The sequence below is a fragment of the Manis pentadactyla genome, chromosome 16 (genome assembly GCF_030020395.1).
Source record: "Manis pentadactyla isolate mManPen7 chromosome 16, mManPen7.hap1, whole genome shotgun sequence".
Lineage (NCBI taxonomy): Eukaryota > Metazoa > Chordata > Mammalia > Pholidota > Manidae > Manis > Manis pentadactyla.
Window position 1 is genome coordinate 78,849,135 of NC_080034.1, and position 27,405 is coordinate 78,876,539.

At 39.7% G+C, this 27,405-nt stretch overlaps 1 protein-coding gene across 6 annotated transcripts in view; it reads left to right on the forward strand.

Annotated features, from left to right (window-relative positions):
- RIPOR2 (RHO family interacting cell polarization regulator 2) overlaps window positions 1-27,405 on the forward strand; it is a 260,160-nt gene that overhangs the window by 182,216 nt on the left and 50,539 nt on the right. For all 6 annotated transcript variants that reach the window (XM_036911678.2, XM_057494078.1, XM_036911676.2 and 3 more), the window contains exons 2-7: window positions 13,764-13,890; window positions 15,798-15,953; window positions 16,691-16,769; window positions 19,741-19,764; window positions 21,320-21,373; window positions 24,707-24,856. In XM_036911678.2, the coding sequence (XP_036767573.2) occupies window positions 13,764-13,890; window positions 15,798-15,953; window positions 16,691-16,769; window positions 19,741-19,764; window positions 21,320-21,373; window positions 24,707-24,856 (590 nt within the window). The remainder of the gene's footprint in view (window positions 1-13,763; window positions 13,891-15,797; window positions 15,954-16,690; window positions 16,770-19,740; window positions 19,765-21,319; window positions 21,374-24,706; window positions 24,857-27,405) is intronic.

Sequence of the window (27,405 nt, forward strand, 5' to 3'; positions counted from 1 at the left end):
ACCAGTTTGTAAAAGGATCATTGATGCCAGAGTTTGCAGCTAATTCATTAGCTAAAGTGGTGAGTCCCTGTAGGGCTTTAGTAATAGTGCCATCAGGGGCAGTGTTATTTGGGATAAAAGTACAACATTTTCCTCTCAACATAACACAGATTCCTCTTTTTTTTTTTGCTAACATCACATATAATGCTATCCTATTTTCTCAGACCATCCTGCTGATAGTGTCTAATTGGCTAGCTTCTCCTTGAAGAGCATACCTGGCATGGTTAAAACTTTGTTGATTATAGTAAATATAACTGACCCAATTTAAATTTTTGTTGATTGTGGACCACCAAAATAGGGCTGATTTAAACCCTGTAGCTAGCTTTAAATTCATTATGGACTCCTAATGAGTCAATGTATACATTTAAATCAAAGGATCCTTGTTATGATCTGCGATTTCTATGAAAAATTTCTTTTTCATTGGGTGTGGTGAGAAATGCCAGGGTAAATGGAATAGCCAATTGGACTAAAGCACAAGTCCCAGTCCAGTTGGATGGCAATGAGTTGAACAGGTTTATCTCTCCACAGTACTACTGAACATCCACTCAGGGGATTTGTAATTTCGAGAAGTTGTCCTCTTTAGAGACATTTAGGACATAGGCACAAGTCAGTAAGTTCCCCACAGGAGTTGTGAAACCTTCCCCCGGCCTAGAGAGGCATGAGGAGTGATTCATTTTCCCTATGGAAAAAGTGGGGATTGCCCTCGGGTCTGACTTCTTTAGTGCAGGGAAGAGTAGAGACAAGCTTTTGCAAGTTGCATTTCCCCCAAGCGTCCTTGTCCTGACATAGGGCCAACGTGCAGTTCATCCCAGTGGGGTTTGTGTCCCAGCCGAGAGGGAACAGGACCACCTGTGCCTGTGGCCTTCCAGGAGCACATGCATAACAAATGCTTTTGCTCAAAGCTAGTACTGAAAATTTGACCCATTTTACCCAGGCATTGGTGTCTCCATAACCTGTCTCAATCTCAAGAGTCTGTTACAGATCCTTTACCTCTGTTCCAATAACTAGTTTAAGCTCATTATACAGAAACTCTGGCACATTATATCCCTCAGAATTGGGGGTGGTCACTACAGGTGAACTCTTGTCTTCAAGTAAATTAAGACCAAACCTTCCCATGGGATCTACTCCAGTAACATCTGCACTGAGTAGTTAACAAGAGGGGGTTACATTGTCTGTCCTGGCAATTATCAGGAGGAGTACCTTTAGCCAAGTGCAGTTTTCCTTTTAAAGGTTTCCCTGTTGCATGAGGGACTGTCCATCTTTGAAACTGGGTAATCCACCAAACATTGCTCCACCCTGGACATGGGGAAGTATTCGTCCACTAGGGACAGGATACTTATTATCTCCAGAACCTGACACACATCAATGCTAAAGGTTTGAGGGTCTGATGTTTTTATAATATTGATTACCAGTTTGACAGGATAACCAAGAGTTATTCCCATTCTAGGGTTCCCTGTGATTTCTCTGTAAAATACAGAGTTAGAAAGAAAGAAGTTAACATTTTTAGGTTCTTTTTAGTTCTAGCCTTAAGGGTTGGTTAGCTATCTGGGACACCTTTCAATTCTCTTTCTGAGGCCACTGGCACCAAGTAATTTATTCCCTAGTATGCAAGTCCCTCCGCTGGTTCCTCATTGGCTGAGTACTACAGGGTTCACATTCTTTCCCGTGACATCGCCTAAGCCAATTATATCCACATTGGGCCTTCTCTTACATTTGCCTTAATTTCATTGGTAGGTTTAAAAAACTCAAACAGGTACAGCCGGGCCCTTACCAACCCCCCTCCCACCCCCACTGTCAGCCTGCAGCTTCCTGGCATATTTTCCACCACCTGGCCCTTTGTTAATATCTTACTGTTAAAATGTTTAAACCTCCTGGTGGGAATAAATCACATTTACGTTTTATGCTTTTTCTAACAGTTTCATTATGTAAACCATATCTGAAAAGGTTTAAGATAATTTATCCTTTCTCTGAGATGAAATATACCAGGTAGCTTTATTTATAAGGTTCAATTCCATTTTCCATCTGACTCACGTGTCCATTAATGAATACCAATGTTAGTCATACATGTTGGGCAAAGGAACAAGAGCATGTTACATAATTATGCTTCCCACACACTGTCGGGTACATTCTCCTAGAACCTAATTTTTTTTCTATTAAAGATTCCCAAAGATGTAACTCTGTTCTGGTGAGAACAATAAAAAATATGAGCTTATAAAAATGGTAATTTCAGTAAATTCAAATAGCAATAGAAGATGTCAGTATCATTTTGATGATGTTCTGAAGTGAAAAAGCAGCAATCACCATTAACTAGAAATGAGCTGCCAAGCTCTAGGGATAAACAGGCTGCATGCAAAAGCGCCCCACAGAGCCGGTCATGCCAGCATGGGACCATTGTCTTCTACATCGGAGGATTGTTTTTTTAATCTGGTGATCAAAAAGTGAGGGTTTGTGGGTGGGTGTATTTTTCTCTTAGCAGAACCAGCCAAGCTGTCTATGAGTACCATATTCCCAAGAGATTTTACATGGGTTTTGCTGTGTTTTAAAACGTATTCTAGATTTTGCATTTTAAAATGAGTCATGACAACACGAGTCAAAAATCCACTCAACCCTCATGAGATTTAATTAAGTTTTATGTCTTGAATCATTTCTCTCCTAAGATCATGAGGCCGGCTGCTGCTACTCCTTGCATTTGTTCAATCCACCTGAATGGAAGAAACAGTTTTCATTTTCCCCAGGCTAAAACAGTGTCAATTATCTAGAAATTCCTATAACTGACTGTCCCAGGGACTAGACATGCTATTAACATTTCTTTACTCTTCAAATGATTCAGCCAGACCCTTAAAATAGCTTCACCATGCTCTGCCGTCATTGCTTTGGGGGGAGGATGAAAAAGAATGAAAGAGGAGAGCAGTAATGTCAAATTATTCTGTCTTCAGATGCAAAATTTGTATTGTTTTGTAATTAGTGCATTCATTTGATTGATAAAAGTCAGATTCCTCTTCAAAGGGCAGGTTCTAATTATAGGAAAGACCTTTACTCCACACTAAGCTCTTTATATATGTTACCTCATTTTCTCCTCACAACAATTTTGGTGACTTAGGTATTATTATCCTCATTTTATTAACAAGAAAAAAATGGAACTTAGAGAGGACGGGCATCTTGGGTGAAGCCTGGGTCAGCCTGGCTTCAGAGCCAACGCTTTTCTATCCTACCCTGTACTAGGAACCAAAGAAGTTGATACACACAGATGGTGCCTTCCCTCAAGAAATTTGTAGATTGGTTAAGGAGATGAGATATTCAGGTAAGTAACCATAATACAAGCGAGTTCCTGAAAATGTTAATTCCCATCAGGAATGCAAAGTTTTCGGTTCACAAAGCAAAATCCCTCTGGCTGAGCTACTCAGAAAACGCTTTGAGAAACAGTTGGCCTTTGTATCAAATGATAGTGATGGAGTAAACCCATTGAATAAAATAAGAAACCATTAGTCCATCCTGACAATAAAGAAATAAACAAACAAAAATAAATAAATAAAAGAATTAAGGAAGTCTCTTACAGTAGAAAAAAATGACTGAATTCAAAGAGTACCCATTTGCCACCATCATATGATAATTGATTTGAGCACGAATCATCAATGGAAGTTAAAACTCCTGGGTTAAAAAAATAAGATAGCTGCTGGTGGGAATATAAATTAGTTCAGCCATTGTGGAAAGCAGTATGGAGGTTCCTCAAAATGCTCAAAATAGAAATACCATTTGACCCAGGAGTTCCACTTCTAGGAATTTACCCTAAGAATGCAGCAGTCCAGTTTGAAAAAGACAGATGCACCCCTATGTTTATCGCAGCACCATTTACAATAGCCAAGAAATGGAAGCAACCTAAGTGTCCATCAGTAGATGAATGGATAAAGAAGATGTGGTACATATACACAATGGAATATTATTCAGCCATAAGAAGAAAACAAATCCTACCATTTGCAACAACATGGATGGAGCTAGAGGGTATTATGCTCAGTGAAATAAGCCAGGCGGAGAAAGACAAGTACCAAATGATTTGACTCATATGTGGAGTATAAGAACAAAGGAAAACTGAAGGAACAAAACAGCAGCAGAATCACAGAACCCAAGAATGGACTAACAGTTACCAAAGGGAAAGGGACTGGGGAGGATGGGTGGGAGGGGAGGGATAAGGGGGGAAAAAGAAAAGGGGCGTTACGATTAGCATGTATAGTTTGTGGGGAGTACGGGGAGGGCTGTGCAACACAGAGAAGACAAGTAGTGATTTTACAGCATCTTACTATGCTGATGGACAGTGACTGTGAAGGGATATGTGGGGAGAGTTTGGTGAAGGGGGGAGCCTAGTAAACATAATGTTCTTCATGTAATTGTAGATTAATGATACCAAAAACAATAATAATAAGAGCCTCAAAGTACCTCCTTGCCAACCCCTTATCAATTAGAAAAGCAAAAATAGCAACCTTCCAGGGGAGAACCTGGCCAACAACACATTAACTAGGTAATCAAAGTTATCACCAATAATAGGACCGAGTGACTCCTTGTGCCTTCTGATGCAATGTCTTGAGAAGGACAATATCACTTATTGATGTCACTGCCAAAAATACATAAACTGAATCTAATCACAAGAAAATATCAAACAAACCCAAACTAGGGAACATTCTATAAAAGAACTGGTCTGTACTCTATGGAAATGCCATTGTCATGAAAAACAAAGACCAAGGAATCATCCCAAATTGAAGGAGACTCAAGACACCTGACATGAGAGGCAGCACATGATCCTGGACTGGCTCCTGGAGTGGGGTAGGGGGACAATATATGGAACATGAGTGGGACAATTGGTGAAATTTGAATAAGGTCTGTACATAAGATCATAGCATTGTATTGGCTTCCTAATATGGATAATTGTACTGTGGTTATAAATGACTGTCCATTGTTCTTGGGAAATAAATACACACTGGCATATTTAAGAGTAAGTCTGCATTATATTTGCAAATTGCTCAATGGGGTAGAGCAAATATATGTAAAAATATGATATGCAAATTGTTCTCAGATTATTCAGGAAATAATGTGTATGTATGTGTACATGGAGGGGATGATAAAGTAAAATGTGGCAGATGTCAACAACTGGTGAACCTGGGTGAAGGATATATGAGAATTTTTTTGTACTTTTCTTGCAACTTTTCTGTAAGTTTCAAATTATTTCAAAATCATGTATTTTTTAAAAAACTGACTTTTAAATTGGCTTCCAAAGTTAAAGTTTTTAAACTTTATCAGTGTTCATAGTAGTTCAGCTTTTAATTATCTAAAATTTGATCTCTTCTAAAAGATGCTAGTTTCCTGCTTCCCTTGCTTTTACCTTTTAAGATCACACACATTTTCCTGGATGTAGCCATTTTTTATCTTCTTTATGGAAACTTCCTGCAGTTCCTGTCTCTTCATCTCCCTCTCCTTTGAGATACTAATATTATTTCAAATTATTAACAGCTAGTCTTATTAAGCACTTACTACATACCAGGCAGCATGTATATTATCTCATACCTCACAAAAATCCTCTAATGAGCCAGTCCATTTATACAACTTAGGAGTCTGGGATTCAGAGAAGTTAAGTAATATAACGTGCAGAGCTACAAGCAAGTATAAACTGTAAAACCCCCCTGAGCCCAGATGGCCTGACTCAATAGTCCACACTCTTGTCATCTCTGCTCTACTGCTCTCCTTGGAGCACTTAGAAATAGTCACCACTTAAAATTTCTCTTTGTTGTTTCTTACATCACAAGTTGTCTCCCATATGCTTATATACATTCATGTTTTCTTTTCCATTAAATTATTAAAACTTTAAAGCAGAAACCAGTCTTTGGTTCTTCTTGGATCTCAAACATGCAGCATGCTGCCAATGTTGAGCATGTAATATGTACTTAATGATTATGTGTTAATTGATGGAGTCTTAGAAAACATGGAAAGAAAGCCATCTTTATCAGTTTCCAGAGATTGTGAAAATGATTTCTTCCTTTTTCTTCCAAGTTAGATGAACCTAAGACTTTATTCTTGAAATCTTTGGATTTCTCAGTCATTTACCTCTTGAAAGCATTTCCTTGTTTAATGTATGTTTTTAAGCTGAAGTCCTGCCATCCATAGGGATAACCAGAGGTCATGTTAGAAGATGTCCAAGTACTTGTAATTGTAAGATTGAATAATGCCTTAATCTCAGTTGAACCTTACAATGCTTTGCTTTTTATTAAAATTGGGAGGAAATACTACTCTCATTCTATAGATGCCAGACTTGAGGTTCAGCAAATTTAGTACTTGCCCAAAAGGCTATCTTGGTTCTTCCATCTCCTTGATGAAGAGTGTGACTATGTTGAGTTGTTTTATAGACATTTTCATCCATTCAGATCTCTTGTCTTAGTCACTCAATGTAATATATAATTCATGCATTTATCATTTGGTTGGCAAACAGTTAGCATTGCCTGGACTTATTTTAAAGTAGTACATTAAAAAAAAATAACCACTCTTCAACAACTGATGCTGGCAAAACCAGACAGCTACATGCAAGAGAATGAAACTGGATTATTGTCTAATCCCATACACAAACATAAACTCAAAATCAGTCAAAGACCTGAACGTAAGTCGTGAAGCCATAAAACTCTTAGAAGGAACACAGGGAAAAATCTCTTAAATGTAAATATGAGCAACTTTTTCTTGAACGCATCTCGGGCAAGGGGAACAAAATAAAAAGTGAACAAATGGGACTACATCATGCTAAAAAGCTTCTGTACGGCAAAGGACACCATCAGCAGAACAAAAAGGCATCCTACAGTATGGGAGAATATATTTGTAAATGACATATCTGACAAGGGGTTGACATCCAAAATATATAAAGAAGTCACATGCCTCAACTCCCAAAAAGCAAATAACCCGATTAAAAAATGGGCAGAGGATATGAACAGGCAATTCTCCAGAGAAGAAATTCAGATGGCCAACAGATACATGAAAAGATGCTCCATGTTGCTAATTATCGGGGAAATGCAAATTTAAACCACAATGGGATATCACCTCATACCAGTTAGGATGGCCAACATAGAAAAGACTAGGAACAACAAATGCAGCGAGGATGCAGAGAAAGGGGAACCCTCCTAAACTGCTGGTGGGAATGTAAACTAGTTCAACCATTGTGGAAAGCAGTATGAAGGTTCCTCAAAAAACAAAAAATAGAAATACCATATGACCCAAGAATTCCACTCCTAGGAATTTATCCCAAGAATCCAGGAACCCAACTATTAGCACACATAATGTAGCAGGCGGCATGGGGAAGGCAGTATAAGCACAGAGAAGACAAGGAGTGATTCTATAACATCTTACTACGCTGATAGACAGTGACTGTAATGGGGTATGTGGTGGGGACTTGACAATAGGGGGAATCTAGTAATCATAATGTTGCTCATGTAGTTGTATGTTAATGATACCAAAATTTCAAAAAAAAGAATGCAGGATCTCAGTTTCAAAAAGACATGTGCACCCCTATGTTTATCATAGAACTGTGCTGTAATATACAATAGCCAAGAAATGGAAGCAACCTAAGTGTCCATCAGTAAATGAATGGATAAAGAAGATGTGGTACATATACACAATGGAATATTATTCAGCCATAAGAAGAAAAAAAATCCTACCATTTGCAACAACATGGATGGAGATAGAGGGTATTATGCTCAGAGAAATAAGCCAGGTGGAGAAAGGCAAGTGCCGTATGATTTCACTCATCTGTGGAGTATAAGAACAAAGCAAAAACTGAAGGAACAAAACAGCACCAGACTCACAGAACCCAAGAATGGACTAACAGTTACCAAAGGGAAAGGGACTGCAGAGGGTGGGTGGGAAGAGAGAGAGAAGGGGATTAAGGGGCATTACAATTAGCACACATAATGCAGCAGGGGTGGGGCATGGGGAAGGCAGTATAGCACAGAGAAGACAAGTAGTGACTCTGTAGCATCTTACTACGCTGATGGACAGTGACGGTAATGGGGTGTGTGGTGGGGACTTGATAAAGGGGGTTTCTAGTAACCACAGTGTTGCTCATGTGTGATTGTATATTCATGATAACAACATAAAAATAAAGTAGCCAGTGACCTAAATATATCTACTTTTTTTTTTAAAGATTAGTCAACTGTTCTGTAATGGGTACCTTACCACCATATAATAAGCAGACACTTATTTTTAGGATCCACCTTAAATAATCATTTAGCATGGCAGGCTATTTACATCTGGCATGCATGCCTCTTTCAGACAACCCAGTTAAACTTCTGCTCTTGACCAAGATGTTGGGGAGCATAAATAGGATGGCACTGTTAGGAAAGAAGAGCAGAGGAACACGAATCAAGCATGAAGAAATGACTCAGAAATCATAGTGGGGCCGGCCCACTGTATCTTACATGGCCTCATTGGGAAAAGGAGTAAGTCATAAAAGCATTTAACTGTCAGGTGATTACTTATTCATTCAGCTTTTCCTTTTCAAGTCCTGATATCTTGGCCCTTGCTTTTGCAGAAGGAATGATGATTTTTCTAAAAGTTGACAGTGATTTTTTTTTAAGTTTTATCAATGTAAAATTCACATACCATAAAATTTACTCCTCTGGGGTGTACAGTTGGCATTTTACAGTTGTGCAGCCATCATCACAACACAGTTTTAGAACACTTCCATTACCCACCAAAGGTTCTCCTATGCTCCTTTGCCTGCTCCCATCCTTGGCACCAGGCAAACATTTGAACTGATGGTGGAGTTTTTTGCTTTTGTCAGCATGTCAGCCTGCCAACCTACTGCTTGTTGTCTTACTTCAGAGGACTGGTCTGTCTATCTTGTGGAGGAGGCATGGCTTTGTAACTATGGCAACTATTGGTTTTTAAATTAAAGAGGAGGACATTCTCTCCTGAGAAATACTTAGGTGAGAACTGAGGCATCATTACTATTTTCATTCAGAAATCACAGATGCCTCTTACATTTTCTACCATCAGTGGAGATCTTCCAGAATTACTGGTCTCTGTGATTAATTAGATAGAATATTTGGTTATAAACAAATAAAAAGGGGAAAGAGGAAATGATAAATAGAGGAAAACACCATAAAAAACCTTACTCTTCAAGGGTTAGGTCAATGAGGTCCTGCTATCGTGTTTTCAGTTTCATGGTGTTTGGTGTTCTGCAGCTAAAGCATATACAAATGCTAATGTTCTCCCTCATTTTTGAAAAAACTCCAGTCATCCTTGCAGGGCTTCACTTTGCCTTTGGTTAATCCTTGCCTTTTCCATATCTTAAAATTCAGAAATAAAAAACATGTGTAATGCAGACTGGCTGGATTTCCTTCTATTATCCAAAGGAGAACATGGAATATCAGTAGATCTAAGCACCTTTTTCAAGAGAGTTTAAGAAAAAAGCTAATTTATAAACCCCTTGATGTTGCTCTAAAAAGGAAATCTGATAGAAAAAGCAGGCCACAAAATTTAGTATTCATTATGCTCAAAATTAGCATATGTTAAATGGAAAGAAAAGAGTTGAAGAAAATTGAATATACCAAAATTCTACTGGTGGTTAGAAACAGTGTGGTTCTTCTCTCCCCCTCCCGGCCCTGCCTTCTTTCTACCTCGGTATTTTCCTAGCAGAGCTGAGTGGTTCTATGCTTGGAAAAACTGAATCTAATGAGTCCTGATCTCTTTAATGAGTCTCAGTATACTTACCTCTAGCGATCAGTATTGACGTTCCTTCTAGCGGGCGGGACAGTTTGTCCAGCGACCTTGTGGGTCCATCGACGCCTCCACTGCTCACTCTGAACCAACCGTTTGGAGATTCGCTCCTAACAGGTGTTGAGAGGAGGTCTGCCTGTAGCTGGCTATGAGATCCTGACCTTACGGGCTCCCTAGAGAAACTGTTCAGATCTGGGGAGAGAGGCCTACTGACTCAGGCTGATCACAGTCACCAGAAGGTATAAGCCAGAATACCAGTTTATACAGATACCATGGGAAACAGGACTGTCACATGGGCTGAACTTCCCCAGGATTTTTCTTCCGCTCTTACTGCTTGTACTTGGAGCACTGCGACAGGCTGCGGTTTAAGGCCTGCTGCATGGGCCTTCAGCCTCGGAAAAGTTCACTATGGATTCAGTGTGACCAAAGAAATGACAGTACAATGTCCTTGGGGTGAAAGGGTTATACCCAACTTTATTCCCACAGTGGCAGGTCAGTCACTAGAATCACATCCACTCAGAGCGAGTCTGCAGGCAGCAAGCCAGTCTCTGCCTCTGGGCCTCTCTGCCTGCGCAGCCATCTCAGTCTCTGTCCTTGGCGCTGCCACCACTCCAACCTCTGCTCTGCTCTCCTGCAGCCTTGCAGCCGTGCCACCGTGTCACACAGAGCACTGGGCGGGGCTCTCTATATAGAGTCAATAATGACGTATTGCAAAACAATCTCCATTCTGTCTAGTTACCATCTGTCACCATCATACATGTATTGTATGTGAGCTCTCTCTCCTCTCCAGTCCTAGCTCTGGGTAACTCCAAATGTCTGCAATTTCAAAAAATGATTTTGTATCATATGAATAATACATAAATACATTTCCTTTATAAAAATTAATACAAAAATTTAATGCTCCTATCTCCCAATCCCACCTGCCCATAGACTGTCTGTGTACACTTTCAGAACATTTCAGTTCATGTACATTGTTATATATGGTTTTGTTTTTAACATTACTAGTATCATACTCTGCTTTGTTCTGCAATTTGTCCTGGGTATCTTTCTATGTGGGCATATTATTTTTAAGTGCTACATAGTATTCTCTCCCAGGGTTATACCATAATGTATTAGCCATCCTGTAAGGACTAACATGTACATAATTTCCATTTTTCCACTATTACATTGCCTGTCATGAACATCCCTATATATCCCTGTTGTGAACTTGAGTATTTGTCTATAGGAGATGCCAGAGAGTAGATGTGATACATTAAAGGAGAAGTATATCTTACATTTTCAGTAGATTTGTACTGCCAAATTGCCCTCTAAATCTCCGAAGGTGTACCACTTTGCACCCCCACAAACAGTGATACTGCAGATCTACTGTGGTCCTTTCTTCAGGGTAAGGCATGGTCCACAGGAGCATCTGGTATTAACTGCAGTCTGGCCCATCTCTCTCTCCTGCTCAAGCAGCCACAACACCACCCCTCCCCCTCACCTCTCAGGTGCAGATAAGCCCTCTGTTGCTCAGGTAATTACCCACTAATATGGAGATGAACTCCTCCACCCCTGAGGAAAGATGGAAATGCACTAAAGCCACACTTCTTTCCACCACTGAACGCCTGATGATATGCAGATGTACCAAAGCCAGGCGAGATATTCTGGAAATGTTTCAATTTTACCCACAGTCCTGCTCTCTAATGTTAATTAATTTAATGAGACATTTAAACTTTTCAAAGAGAGGCTATTTAAGACTGAATAATATTTTTTTAAGTTGGATTAGAGAAATTGTAGCAAATAATTTTAAATGACGTTTTAAAATGTCAACCAACTTTACATCATCCTTTTTTTCTTTGCTGAGGATCAGAATTACCTGGGGACCTTTTCAAAATCCCTATACCCAGTTTATGCTCCATATTAATTAAGTCAACATGCCTCAGAGTGGGAGTAAAGAGAAAAAAATTTTGTTTTGAAAATATAATTCCTAGAAAGTATAAGACAATCATACAATTAAAATATTTCAAATAACTTTGAAATGTTATTTGAACTTTCAAATAACTCTTCCTGTGATCAAATAATTCCATGATACAGTAAATCAATTGAGTAATAATTTACAAAATGAGATATAATACTAATAAAATTTGCCAAATTGAGACTTTTTTCCCTTTATTATGCTCAATCATTTGTTTTTTGTTTTTTTGTTTTTTGGTATCATTAATATACAATCACATGAGCAACATTGTCGTTACTAGATTCCCCCCATTATCAAGTTCCCCACCACATACCCCACAAATTGAGACGTTTTAAGATGAGTTTTTGTTTATAAAATTGAGTACAGAAAGAACGCAAATTAATAGTGTTTTCTTGATATTTATAATAAGCTTGCATGATACAAAAATAGCAAAGGCTGTTTTATAAACCTAAGAAGGTGTTTATAATGAAAAGTGGACAGACCTCTTAGTAAGCAGCAAAAAGCACTTAGGAGAAACTCGTTAAGGATTCAAGTGAATCATGGGTTTTTCTGAATCATGGGTCGGGAGAAGTAAACAGAGAGAGCCTGATTTGCTCCTGCATTTTGTCTTGCTATTTGTGTACTAGATATTAATTTTACTACCTATACACACTTCCACTTAATTACTTCTCTAGTTCTAGAGAATGATCCGAAACTCAAGCTTCCCGCTCCCAGCTGGAATGGATGGGATTCCTGTCCCACCCAGATCAAAGAGCGAGCCAATTTCCTATTGCTAGGCCTGTTGCCAAGTGAGTCAGCACCTGTGCCCTGCAAGAATGCATACAAACCTGAGCTGCTTCCTATTGGAGAAATTTAAAAACCTGCAGCAGCATGTGGGAGGGGACTTTTTGACCTCTTCTGTCTGGGGAAACAACTCAAACCTTCCTTTGCTGTGTTGCTTTGGATAGCTTCGAGTAGAGCTAGTAAAGTTGACTTTTCCATTGCATCTAGAAGGATTACAAGAGAGTTTTGCTGTTGTTTTGTAGCTTTTTTGCTTGCTTGCTGGGTCCTTAAAGGGCAGTTGGTGCTATTCGCATACACCAATTGGTTGGAAGTCTTCAATCTGGACAATAGTGTCTCCCCTTGTGCTAGCCCATCCCCTTCCCCAGACTGTGGTTCCCTGCTAAAACAATGGTATGTGCCCTGACCCTTTCTGATGTAAAGGGAATAAAATTACCTAAAAGCTCTAAGGCAGTCCTTTGGGGGAACTAACCTGGGGCTTCTGTGCAGCTGAAGTTGTGTTGTGACAACGCATCTCACTCAGTCATTGTAAGTCTTCACAGACGCCAAGCAAGCAACTAAAATGGGCTGTGTTCTCTCTGCCGTATTTTCCTCTTTATCTTCTCTCTTCTCTTGTGTTCTTATCATAACCTAGATTATCGCTACTTTTGTGAGTGCTCTCTTTACTCTTCTTATTCGCACTGCCACAATAGTGGCACAGTCTTATCTTTCTACTTAAGAAAAGGAAGTACAAGAAGGAAGCAGAAAAAGGAAGAACAAGTTTAAATAAATTCATCTCTAAAGAAACTTACTGCTTTTATCCCTATGACTTCTTTATATAAAATTCTACCCTAAGACCTGACTATTCTGCATGTGATGCAGGGTTGGGCTAAAACTTTCACCTGGCCTATTTATGTGTTTTTGCTACTGTTGTGGTTGAATGGAGATAAACATTCCAAGGTTTTCATGTTTTTGAAGGTATGGTTGAACCTTGTTTTTAAAAACATCCCTGAAGGAACCCAGAGTGACTGATAATTCTGTGCCACTTATGTTTATTTATGTCTCAGTAAGTGGGTATCTTTTTTCTTTACCTGAGAGCCCAACCCTTTGGTTTAAAAAGAACATGTTGTAAGAAAGAAGCCTTCGAAGCATGAACTGGCCTCATGACTCACCTCACCTCACCTCTATCATTGTTGACAAGCACAGTGTCAACAGTGTCTGTCTGAACCTGCCTGTAATTTGCCATAATCTTTTCATTGTCTTACAGGACTACCAGCCAGACTCCCAGAAATCATGTTGGTAGGATCCCAGTCCTTCTCACCTGGAGGGCCCAATGGAATCATCAGAAGCCAGTCCTTCGCGGGGTTCAGTGGCCTTCAGGAGAGGCGATCCAGGCAAGTCGTGTGTCGTTTACTCCTGAAATGCAACTTGAGAAGGTTTTGAGCTCTGACACTCCGAAGAGGGTCTGTGTGCATGCAGCCTTGTTAAAGCACAGACAAACACACAAACACACACGTATCATTTTCATCTCTTTCATGAAAAAGATGTAATGGACCAAAAATTAAGTGCTACAGTTTCTTTTCTATCATTTAGAATTCCTCCTGCAAAGAGGATGGCAGGAGACCTAGAATAAGCTAGCCATGCATGTGTATAGCTCTGCCCCCTCCGTTCCACCACTTTGGAAGCCCATTTTCCATTGCATCCAGATTTTGAAGACTCTGTTAGGTATGGAGTCATGCAGTAGATAAAGACTGCCTCAGCAGATTGACCCTGGGGAGCAGATATCATTTAGACACAGACTTCAAAAGTTAGTTTTCCTAGAATTGTCCTCAACTATATTCGAACATAGGGAAGCTCAAGAAAGAAAATACAGTGGGTAGTGAATTAGGTAACATGGAATAAAGTTTGTTTTTCATTTTTCTGACATGATAAAGGTTTTACACTCAGGGCCTACGTGCTTTGGCCTGTACTGTCCCCTTTCGTACACATGGTGATGGCCGAGGAACATAACCTAATAACTGACTTGGGAGGCACACAACAGGCACCTGCCAGACTCAGAGGTCACGGTTTTGCCATTGACAACTGGGTTAGTGAATGGTCTGGCCTCTGCTCCTAATCAGATCAGTAGTTTGGGTCTAAGTTATCAGGTATCCATCTTACCACTGCAGGCTGCCTTCCTGCTACTAATAGAAGTGTTGAGTTTTATGTCATAGCTAAACATAATTCATGCATATAATAACATAACACCACATAAAGCTTTAAAAAAAGCTGTTGATCCAGCTTTCCTTTAACATTATATAGAATTAGCCATTTGCCATGCTATGGCCCTTTGTCAAAAAAGTACTCATTCACATCCTAGTCAGTTAATAGACCTTGTACCTGATGTTCCATAGTGCACATATCATTCCAGGTGGATTATATCCTTTTACCTATTCATCATTCCCACTGGAAGTGTTTGTCTTTGGCTTCCTGCAAGGTTTCAGCGGCATGATGCATTTTCACTCGGTGTGACGTCACCTGAAGCCAGGCTTCAATTCTGCGAAGCTGCTGCCAAGCAAAGCTTCCCAATTTCAGCAGTTAATAAATCTGATACCAAGAAGCTAAATGTAGAGTGGCTCAGGCGAGGGAATGTTACTTTCCCCAAAAAATCACAGGCTGAGTTTGTTCTCCTCAGCTCCTGTCCCCGCCGCAACAAAGAATTGAAAGGCAGAGACACAATAGTGAAGCAATGTGAAAGTTTTATTTGAATCCACACCGGGGGAGGACAGAGCCACAGTCAAGGTACACAGAGGCCCTGACTTTTAGGGAGGGTCTGTCATGACCCAGCAGGTGGGCACTTCTTTGACTGACAGGATGCGGCCATTTCATTAACAGCTCTAGTTATACACCCATTCTCTTGGTGCACACGTCTTTTCCCAAAATGCACACAGAAAAAGCCCATGGGAGGAAGGAGCAAAACCACAATTTTATTTTAATGAGATTATGATGAGGTGTGGCTTGGGTGGTTCTTAGTTTTGTCCAGTTGTCCCCACATTGGGATCTGGTTTGGCCTGGGTCCAATAGAGAAGAAGTTACCTCCCTGCAAAGCCTTTGTTGTCTTCATGAGGGACCCCTTACCTGAGCAGTTTGGGCAGTTTTTTCCTTGAACATTCTCTCTCCCTTCCCCGGCTGCTCATGTCTGTCTTTGTACCTAACAGAAACACGAATACAAACACAAAATGATTACAAAGGCACTTCTTTGGTGGAATCCATTTAGATGCCTGAGATTCATCATTTCTTTCTCTCCTTTTCCTTTCCATAGATGTAATTCCTTCATTGAAAATGCCTCTGCTCTCAAGAAGCCGCAGGCCAAACTGAAGAAAATGCACAATTTAGGACACAAAAACAACAGTGCTCCCAAAGAACCTCAGCCTAAAAGAATGGAGGAGGTCTACAGGGCCTTGAAGAATGGGCTTGAGTAAGAATATTGAACCTAATAATGCACTGAAACAGTTTTCCATTCTGAAATGCTCAGGGGGGAGGGTCAGAGAAACTAATCTTATGAGATAATTTTTAAGTGTCTATATCTGTAGTTGATATTTTATTCTTGCATCTTAATCGAGGAGGCCTTAAATGAGTCTCAAAGGTGTGAAATGTGTTGGGTTTCCACATCACATCCATAATATTGTAGCAGACCTGAAATAGTAATGTGTTTATATTTAATTCTGTATAGTATTGATTTCACTTAAACAGTGGTGGACAGGCATATCCATTTTAGAAATCACTGAAAAAGCGTTCTGAAACCTTCCCAAGTATATTGTAGGGATTGTTTGCCCAGAATCGAACTTCCCTGGTGTCTGGTGACACACCCACAGCCGCCGTTGTGTCTACCTAGACAGGATTCTGTGAGCACAGACCCAGGACTGACTTCATAGCTGTCTGGCCCCTTCCCTCCCCGTTGGCTTCTTTCCTGGGCTTTCCACCTCACAGGGGGTCTCCTATTTTGGTCACCTGGATAGTATCCCATGCAACTACTAGAGCTCTCAAAACACTGAGAAACTGGGAAAAAGCAGAGCCTCTTCCCCGCCATCTCTGCCATCCACAGAGCAAAGTTCAGATTCTTAATTCCCCCTTCAGAAGAAAAGGTCAGCAACAGAGCTGGATTCCACTTGACTGTCACAGAGTTCATGATTATGTCACATCTTGTCTTTGCAGCGAATATCTAGAGGTTCACCAGATGGAATTGGACAAGTTGACAGCTCAGTTAAAAGATATGAGAAGAAACTCTCGCCTGGTAGGTACCGTCCAGTCATTAGGATGTTAGTATGGTGTGCTTTTTGTTGTTGTTGTTCTTTGGGGTTTTTTTGGGGGTGATTTTTGTTTTGTTTTGTTTTGTTTTGTTGCTAAGTATATTCTTTTACTGGATGGGGATAAGGATGAGGAAGAAACTTTAAGAAAGGCAAATCCAAGGAAAAACATACTCTTTGCTTCCTGATGTGTATTTTAGAAGCTTCAATTTCTCATTAGTGTTTATTTAAAAAATATTTTTCAGTATTTTTCCAAGCATGTTTGTGCAGATAACCTTTATAATCAGAAAAAAATATAGACACTCACTATGCCCCTTCCCCCAGATAATATAAGGAAATGAAAAGTTGGAGTTTTCCTATCATATTGTTAGTACAGAATTGGAAACCCAGATCTTTTGCTTTATTTCCAATTTTTAACAAATGGACTATGTCAGCAATGTTGGGGAAGCAAAAGAGACCCAAGAGGTGACTGTTATGAGAAATCAGAGGAGTCCTTGAGCTACTTGAACAACACATTATATTTGAGATGCTTGCAAATTTCCTCTATTCTAATGAATTTATGAGGATTCGTCTGAAGAGATGTTTCTAGTGTATACGTACTATTTTAAATAATTTTTTTCAGTTCTAAATAATAATACTCTAGATGTGCTAAAATAGATATTGTTCTTTTCAAAGGCTTAGAGGTTAAAGGCTTTATAGACTTTAAAGGTTTTCCATTCAGATTGCCCCGTCTACGTGGAGCTCCTTGGGAAACGGCCGTCAGAGCTTCTCAATGCTCTTGACCCTCCTCAGTAGCAACAAATAGTCCCCTTGGAGGACACTGGCGAGCTGATGGAGGGACGTCGGCCAGGACCTGGTGCTCCATGAAAATCCCCTTGAAGGGGGACGTGGTGATAGTGTGCTGATTCTACTGTGATACTGTGAGCACACAGGAAATGAACTTGTTTTAAAAACAATTAATGAAAAGCCTACCACCATCCCCAAGGACTCTTCTTAATTTTTATGTGTTTAAACATGAAGGCAAGTCTTTTTTTAGCATAGATATCACTGCCACGTTTTATGTTTACAATATTTATTTTTAAACAAATTCAAAAGTGAACATGATTTTATGTCTCCCTCAATATGTAGGAGAGGAGAGCTCCAAGCAAGTGAAACCTTACAGCTCCCAAGAGGCAGAAAGGACTGGGTAGAATTCTGGAGACAAAGAGTATAAATAAATATTGGTTCTTAAAAATACTCTTACTGGTATCTAAAATAAGCCAGATTTTTACTTTTTTAAAGCAAAGGTCAAAAAATCCAGCAGGACTTTGAAAGATTGATTGTTACTTCACTGGTAATGCAGAAATGCAGACTTTAGTATATCATTTATTAATATCCATAACAATTTTGAGGAAGCTGTGTTTTTTTCCCACCTATTTCGCCGTCTCCCACTTCGCCACCCTCCCACCCCAGGCGATCACCAGTTTGTTCTCTGTATTTATGAGTCCATTTCTGTTTGGGGTTTGCTTGTTTTGTTTTTGAGTTTCCACAAATACCGTTATTTGTCTCTCTCTCTCTGACTTATTTCACTTAGCTTAATACCTTCTAGGTCCATCCATTTTGTTGTGAATTGCAAGATGTCGTTCTTTTTTATAGCAAATGTTCCATTTTATGTGTATATATATATATATACACACCACATCTTCTTTATCCATTCATCTTTGGACACTTGGGTTTCTTCTATATTTTGGCTATTGTAAGTAATGCTGCAATGAACATAGGGTTTCAAATATCTTTTGAATTAGGGTTTTCGTTTTCTTTGGGTAAATCCAGAAGTGGAATTACTGGATTGTGTGGTATTTTTATTTTTAGCTTTTTGAGGAAACCCCATACTGTTTTCCATAGTAGCTGCACCAATTTACATTCCCACCGACAGAGCACAAGGGTTCCCTTTTCTCCACATCTTCATCAACACTTGATTATGTTCACTTGTCTTTTTGATGCTAAACATTCCAACAGGTGTGAGAATATATCTCATTATGATCTGATTTGCATTTCCCTGATAATTAGTAATGTGGAGCATCTTTTTATGTGTCTGTTAGCCATCTCCATATCTTCTTTGGAAAAATGTCTGTTCAGGTACTTTGTCCATTTTTTAATTGGATTCTTTGGGGGTTTTTGGTGTTGAGTTGTATGAGTTCTTTATATGTTTTTGGATACTAACCCCTTATCATATACATCATTTTCAAATATTCTCTCCCATTCAATAGGCTGCCTTTTTGTTTTGTTGATGGTTTCCTTGGCTATTCAAAAGCTTTTTAATTTAATATAGTCCCAGTTGTTTATTTTTGCTTTTATTTCCCTTGCCTGAGGAGACAATCCCGAAAAATATTGCTAAGGCCAATTGCCAAGAATCTATTGCCTTTATTTCCTTTAGGAATTTTATGGCTTCAGGTCTTATATTTAGATCTTTAATCCGTTTTTAGTTTATTTTTCTGTATGATTTAAGAAAGTGCTCCAGTTTCATTCTTTTGCATATAGCTGTCCAGGTTTCCCAACTCCATTTATTGAAAACACTTATCTTTTCCCCATTGTATATTCTTGCTTCCTTTACCATAGATTGACCATATGAGTCTGGGTTTTTTTCTGGGCTCTCTATTCTGTTTCATTGATCTATATACCTGTTTTTGTGCCAATACCGTATGTTTTGGTTACTATAGCTTGTGATATAGTTTGAAATATGGGATTGTGATACCTCCAGCTTTGTTCTGCTTTCTCAAGATTGCTTTGGCTCTTTAGTCTTTTGTGATTCCATACAAACTTTGGGATTATTTATTCTAGTTCTACGAAAAATATTATTGGTATTTTATAGGGATTGCATTGAATCTGTATTTTGCTTTGTGTAGTATGGGCACTTTAACAATATTAATTCTTTTAAGGAAGATATGTTTTAATCCATATACTCCATTTTTATTTTAGGGTGTGCTGTATGACCTAGACAAGGTGAGTTACCATTCTGTGTTGGAATGTTCCTGAAAAATGAAGCCTTGCATCCTTGAACAGAGGTCAATAATTTCCACTTAGGTTGAGTAAGATCCTAGAGAACTGATTGCTTTTCTAATCCTAGAAAAATTCATGCTTTTGTTTAATGAAGATAATGAATAAGTACTAGGATCTGTAGATCCAATAATGTCCTTAAGGTCCCTTCCTTAAAAATGCCACTTAGTTGTAGGCATTCTCAGTGTGTCAAAAAGTTTAGGAGCTTCCCAAGTGTTTAAGGCCCTTACCTGTGTTCTCTGTAAATATTGAATACCATGTTTCATCAAGTTGAAAACATCTTTGTTTGGAAAACACCTCATTATTTTATGTGCCACTAAAAAAGTGATTCCAGTTAGAGTCTAACACAGGTCTTTCTTTTCACTTAAAATCTGTATTTTATACTTAGTGACAAAACTCTTTAAGTCTGATTTTTTTTTTATTAAAGTATCATTGATACACACTTTTGAAGGTTTCACAAGAAAAACAATGTGGTTATTACACTCACCCTTATTGTTGAGTACCCCTGCATACCCCATTGCAGTCACTGTCCATCAGTGTAGTAAGATGCCACAGAGCCCCTATTTGTCTTTTCTGAGCTACACTGTCTTCCCCATGACCCCACACACGCCACGTGCACCAGTCATGATACCCCACAATCCCCTTCTCCCTCCCTCCCCACCTGCCCTCCCCTTTGGTAACCACTAGTCCCTTCTTGGAGTCAGTGAGTCTGTTGCTGTTTTGTTCCTTCAGTTTTGCTTTGTTGTTATGCTCCACAAAAGAGGGAAATAATTTGGTATTTCTTTTAGTCTGATTTTAAATGTAAAATTTTTTAAATTTATATGTGATGCTGCTCTCTTTCCATGCCTTTCTGTATATAGAATAACTTTAATGCTGAATCATAGTATAATCTTTTTGAAGACATTTTAAAGGGTAATTAAATATAATGAATGTAATAACAATTCTTATAACTCATATGGAGAGATGGCACATGGTTAACTATGATTATCTGTGAGCATGCACAGGCAGTAACAATTGTAAAATACACCCCAGTTTTAAAGATATTAAAATGTGGCTTTAAAGACATTTAATGTCTTTAAATCTTGGTGGGGGTGGGGGAGTTCAACTTAGAACTGATAAAATATGGCATTTGAAGGAATACAAGTTTACTCCAATTTAATACTGTCCTGACAGATATCCAATGAATTCCATTTGATTGGCCTCCCTGATGTTAAACACAAGGATTCTAATAACTAACTCAGTCTCCTTGGCGCAGTAAGAAGTGTGTCGGACTCACAATAACTAACTCAAGTTCACCTCTCAGAATATTTATTCAATATTTTTTTAGAACTTTCCAAATTGATTAGAGGATCTCTAAAATAGCAACAAAGATAGGAGAAAGGGGAAATATTTATTATTTTCTGATACTTTCAAGTATGAAATAGTGAAGATATCCCCACAAGTCTAGATCAATTAAACTGTAAATGGCTGAACTTTTTCAAACTTCTTCTTTTAATTCCAGCAAATTAAAACGATTGAAAGATACATGAGACGCCTGGAGTTTCACATTAGTAAGGTAATTGAAGTTCCTGTTCTTTGCCTCTGTTTTTTGGTTCTTGGTTACTGATCAAAACACCTTTGGCCTAAGCATAACATCTAGTCCATGGAGAATTTCTTATCTAATTAACTCCTAAGCCAATTAGCGATTAAGTCCTTCAACAGGCAGCAAAGATGGAGAAAAAATGAGAATGAGAGTCTAATAATCTAGCATAGCTATGACTCCTGTCCAGTTCAACAAACACTTACAGAGTCCTTCCTATGTAGCATTCTCAGCACCTCGTGGAAGGCTTGCAGTCTCCGTGCAGTCTGGTTAGAGTTATGACTGAACTAAACTGACCCTACACAAACCTCCCACTTGCCTAACTTTGCACTCTGGTCCCACATACCACTTGGTACCCCATGAACTTCTTCATGAAGGCCTTTAAAGTAATGAGCAACAGCCTTCATGTACCTCCCCAAGTTTCTCTCAAGCTTCTACTTCCTCCTTTCTAGGTGCCACTTCATCTTCCTCACCCCCTAGATGTGCACCATTTTGTCAAGGTCTCTGATATCCAACCCTGAGCCCTATGAATAGTTCACTGATGGTCCAACCACCTACTGTGGAACGGGCCCATCACTGTTCGGAACGCCATTAGGAGTTACCGGCCCATCCTAAAAAAAAAAGTTCCCTTTGGGAGCAGCTAACTCACACCAGTAGCAATTCCTGTTCCCGTCCTTAGGCGTCGGCCTCTCTTCCAGAGTAGGAAGACCGGAGGGGTAGAGGATCTCTCAGGAGTCGGGAGCCTTAGGTTCTGTCCCAGCGCTGCCACGTGCTCACTTAGCTCTGTCATCTGGGTTACCTCCTGTCTGTGCAGTGGGGCTGGAGAGGTGCATGTGTTCAATCTAGGTGATCCTAAGAATCCTTTCATTTTAAAAATTATGATGATTTATATGTGTATATTACTGCCTTTGTATGTTCTTACCCTGAAAGATACTTACTACCTAAACAAATCTGAAATTGCTCCTATTTCTGCTAAACTCAATAAATAAACAATGATTAGAAGTATTTATATGGTGGGCAAGCTTTGACAAATTACTCTGTTTAATTTGAAAAACAGCAAGAAAATCAAATCAGTATTGGTTAGGAATGTATTCATCCATCTTGTATCCATCATTGCTAAATACAGCAATCCTAGTGTTTATTAAAGGTTGGTGGTACCTTATAGACAAGATGCCTAACATGTTATATTTAATTGAATGAGTCAGTTAATTTGATGAGAGCCACTGCTGACTTACTATGGTTAGACAAATGCCTGCCTACAGATGGGGCTCAGGTAAGTACATAGTTATCCTTTATCTTAAAGTTTAATTCCATTTGGCTAGGACAAGTTGATATTTAAAAGAAGCAAAGAATAAACTTCTTTAACTGCAAAATAATTGCCTAAGTCATGAGGGCTAAACCACTGGTCCATTGGGCAGTTCCCTTATTGAGAGGGTTACAGTCTCAGGCATGATCATACCCAGTAGTACAGTAGCAAAGGGGCTGCAGGGGCAGCTCCTGGGAGGCCACAGGAGTGAAACAGCCTGTCCTGCACTGGGAGAAGTACCCTTTCTTGTGTTTCTAGGTTTTGGGTAGGCGTCCCACACCAGAACAATCTGCAGCATTTATTTGAGATTTCAGATTCCTGGCCCAGCCCTAGCCGTCTGAATCAGCATCTCAGAGTGGGGCCTGAGCATCCGCATTTTAAGAAGCTCAGTGTGTGTCCTAGCTTACTTTTAAAGCATAGAAACCACCTTCTATGCCAATCACCAATCGAAAGATTCTATCAGCAGACGTGCCTCCCTTGGGGCCTACACATCCCTCTTACTCAGGGGCACATCCGCTGACCCCAAAGACTGAAGACTGATCTTTCTGGAGTCTGGCAGTTCCTCCCAGCAAAATGGAGTAGATCGTTGAACTAGAGAGCAATAGAGAATCCTTTAACCAAGAGAATGATTTTCAGCCTCTTAAGGTTCAGCTTCTAAGCTAAGTGTAATTGACATCTGTATAGAGAAAGCAGCTATGGAAAATTATGCTACTCTAACAGGTAGTGGTAATGTTTTAATAGCCTAAAATTTGGCTTGAGAACAAAAGAGGGGAATCTTAAACTCTGAAATCCACTATGTTGAGCTTCACCTTCCCCTGAATCTACATAAACCCCCTTTTTGAGAGAACAAAGAATGTACTGAAATGAAAAATTCAAGTAGTCCTAGAAAGACACCTGCCTCCCGGAAATAATAACCATTAGGTTTTGTTTGCTTCTGCTAATGCATTGTGATATCATTCTTTTTATCTGTTTGCAAATCCCTGTAGTTAACTGTGGTTAGTGTACTGATTACTGAAAATAGTACAAGACTATAGAGATATACATTATTGGGAATAACTTCAGGTTTCCCCAACCTAGGCACTCTTGATATTTTGAGACAATTGTAGGGGCTGTCCTCTGCGTCACATCGTGTTTAGCAGCATCCCTGCCCTCTACCTACTGGATACCAGTAGGACCTCCAGCTGTGACACTGAAAAAGTCTCCAGTTTTGCCAAATGACCCCTGCATGTCAAAGTAGCCTTGGGTTGATTGAGAATCACTGCCTTGAAAGCACAGAGTGATTACCGGGCTTCTCTAATGAGTATGATTGATAGTCACTTGCAGAAGGTATATTATTGTTTGCAGGCATACATTTAGATGTGTAGCAGGGAAACCTTCATTTCCATTGCTTCTCTTTATTTTTTTAATTGTAGTATAATTTACATACAAAAAGTTTCACAGTCATAGTTTAATAAGTTTTGACAATTGTGCTTCACCCTAATTTTAGGAATAATTTAGTACCTTCACATTCTTTATTATTGAGGCTATTGAAAATAATTTTTGTAAAGTCTTGGTTCAAGTTCTTTTTTTAAAAAATCCCTAAATTTGGATATTGAACCTCACCTTGTGACAATATCTCTTAAAATAAAGTGATAATAGCCTAGTATACTACAAAGTTTTCACCCTAGTGTGACACTATTTAAACCCTTTCATTGTTCATTCCTTGTATAGACGTCTTCATTACCCAGTACTTGTCTCACACAGTCCACCAATGTTAAGTGCATTTTCATTTTGTGTCATTTGAAAGAAGGCTCAGAGTAAAATCTATTTTGAAACAGAAAATGGACCATAGTGTCTAAAATAAAAATGACTGGTCTATGTCTAACAGGATTAGGCATTTATAAGATTCTCCTCCTTGAGGTCAGAAACAAAGTATCTTTAAGCACTTAACAATGGCTTGCGTAACTTATTTCAAGTGTGATAAATACTTGCATCTGCTGTGTTCTCTGTTTTGATTCTGGCAGGTAGATGAACTCTACGAAGCTTATTGTATCCAAAGACGCCTCCAAGATGGTGCCAGCAAAATGAAGCAAGCCTTTGCAACGTCCCCTGCCAGCAAAGCTGCCCGCGAGAGCCTGTCAGAGATCAGCCGGAGCTACAAAGAGTACACAGAGGTATGCGATGACCTGCTCAGCTGCTGAACTCCACCTGGCACGTTGCTGGGAACCGCCAAGAACAAGAGAAATGACAACGGCAACCTGCAGCCTCATTCTACTCTTTAGTGAGATGTTTTACTAAAATGCCTCTCTTGCATTTTTTTTGAGGCTGCCAGTGGCATTGTTTTAAGTGACTCTTGGGTAGTTTTGTTGGTTGTACTTTTGCTTAGAGCCTTCATTTGACTCCAGAGCATATGCCTTTCTTAGACCATGAGTATCACCTGCAGGGCACTCATGTCCTAGTGCTTGTAACATGCTTGTTCACAGACTTGTAAAACCACGAGATTTTAGAGGCTATGAAGCTATTCACTGACCAAGTCTTACACAATTCTTTATGAGCTCCGTATTGCCTTATCCAGCCTCTGCACAGGTAGACTACAAATGCTTGTCGAAAATGAATAAGCCACGGTACACTGGTTTTTGTCATTGAAATGCACTCCCCAGTTCTCTCAGAGCAGTGAATCCAGTCTAGCTTTATTCCTGGAACACACCTTGTGGTGAAGATGGTTACCTTGCTCATTGGGTATCAGTAACCCTCCTGTCTGCAATAATTGTGTTGTAAGAAGTCTTCCTTCTATCTTAAAGGAGGCAAGATTAAAAACCATGAACAGAAGTGTGCTTTCCTGGTTGTCTGTCTCCAGGGCCCAGGCATATGACACAAGGAGATCCTCACTCCTGGGGTCACCTGATACCAGTGTCTTTGATGAAATCATTAATTATTAAAACAGCACATCTCACTAGCCCAGAGGTCAGATTTCATGCATGAAGTCGCCCTGATGAGGGTCTATTGGACACTCCCAGAGCTGAGAGCGTCTGTCTCAGCCCTGGGACGGGAGGGGCCTCTCGGATTGCAGCAGGAGCGCTGTGTGTGTACACTCCAGCAGCCCCTCCTGTCTGAACCAGGTTAGTTACTTTTCATGGCCTGAAACAGGGGCGATGTTCCCCTTTCAGAAAAATGTTTTTTAAATGCATAAAATACGTAGGAATTCAAAGGAAACAAATTACACTGAAATAATTATTTCAATATTATCAGTACAGTTATAAGAATATTTTAAAAATCAAAATATTGTATGATATAGTATTATGCTGCTGCTTTGCTAACACATCAAATTATGATAAGATCTAGCAGTGATTCCAGTTGTTTGAAATTATGAAATTTCAAAGTAGTAAAAAATATAAATGATTCCTCAAAATATCTGCAACAAATTATGTGACATGAACATATACATGATTTCTGTCAGTGCCAAAGTCACAAGTACTAGTAATACTGCTGTGGCTTATTTTTCACATTCCTGATACAAGGACATGCTAAATTCCAGTTAATGGTTAGTGGAAATAATAATGAGACTTTCTTTTTACCCCATCCAAGTTTATGGACCTGCAGTTTGAGGGTCTCTGGCTGAGAGGCAGCCCTAGTTCATGAGACCTCACGTCTACATGCCTCTGAAATGAAAGCTATTGCAGTTGTAGAGCTGTTCCTATACAAGCAGGTAACTGACCAGCAGCCTTGGAGGGACTGCCTGTCTGGAACATTTGCAGGTTTTTCAGAAATACTCACCTTTGGTTAAGTGCCAAGACATGGCATCATAGTTTGCTCACAAATTCAAACACACAGAGAGTCACTTCAGCAAGAGGAAGGGCTTAGAGAAGAAAGAAGCCTAGGACTTGTGTCACTTCATACCTCACTTGACGTGGTTTTCTATCTTCGCACAACCATAGTAGCCAGGATTTCATCACAAGAGAGAATTTAGGACAGGGTGGCTCTGGGTGCTTCTGCAGGTGCAGTAATATTATCAGTGGCTGCATAGGTGAGATGGAAGAAATTCTGACCATGGATGTTCTCAACTGTTAAACTAGCTGCTCCCTGAGGCTTTTTTAGACACTGATAGCAATCCTGATATGCATGATAACATCAATGATGTTTCTGGGAACTGTGATATGTTCCTTTATAGAGTCACCCGAAGGCATAATATGGGTTTATAATCCTGGGGCTTTGCTCAACTCTGTGAGGTACTGCAAGCATGCAAGGGGAAAGGTAATGCCATTCTCTTCGCATCTCATCAATGTGCCAGTTCAGGAGATTGATCTTTTGGAGCAGAACAAAGGAACAAATAAGAACCAGAAGCTCTAGCCTTACAAATCAACCCTGAAGTCCTCAGCAAGCAAAATTGCTCTGGAAGCAATCCCTCTCAGAGCTCACCGAGCTGCCTGTGCGTTAGTAGGAGTGGCCGCCTCTGAGCCCCCCTCCTTGATGGAAGGTGGCTACTTCAGGGAGAAGCCTGCAGATGCCTGCCTGGGGCTGGGCTGGGGGCTGCTGCTCAGAACAGCAGAGGCAGCACCCAAAGCTTTAGCTGGACAAGCTGCAGAAGAGCCCCCCGGGGAATAACCCCCGGACGTGACACTGCTCCTTTTGATTTCCAGGTCCCAGCACCCTGTTAAGGCCCTCAGACGCTGAGGAAGTAGGGTGAGGGTAGTGACATATCTGACCACATGCTTAGATAGTGTCC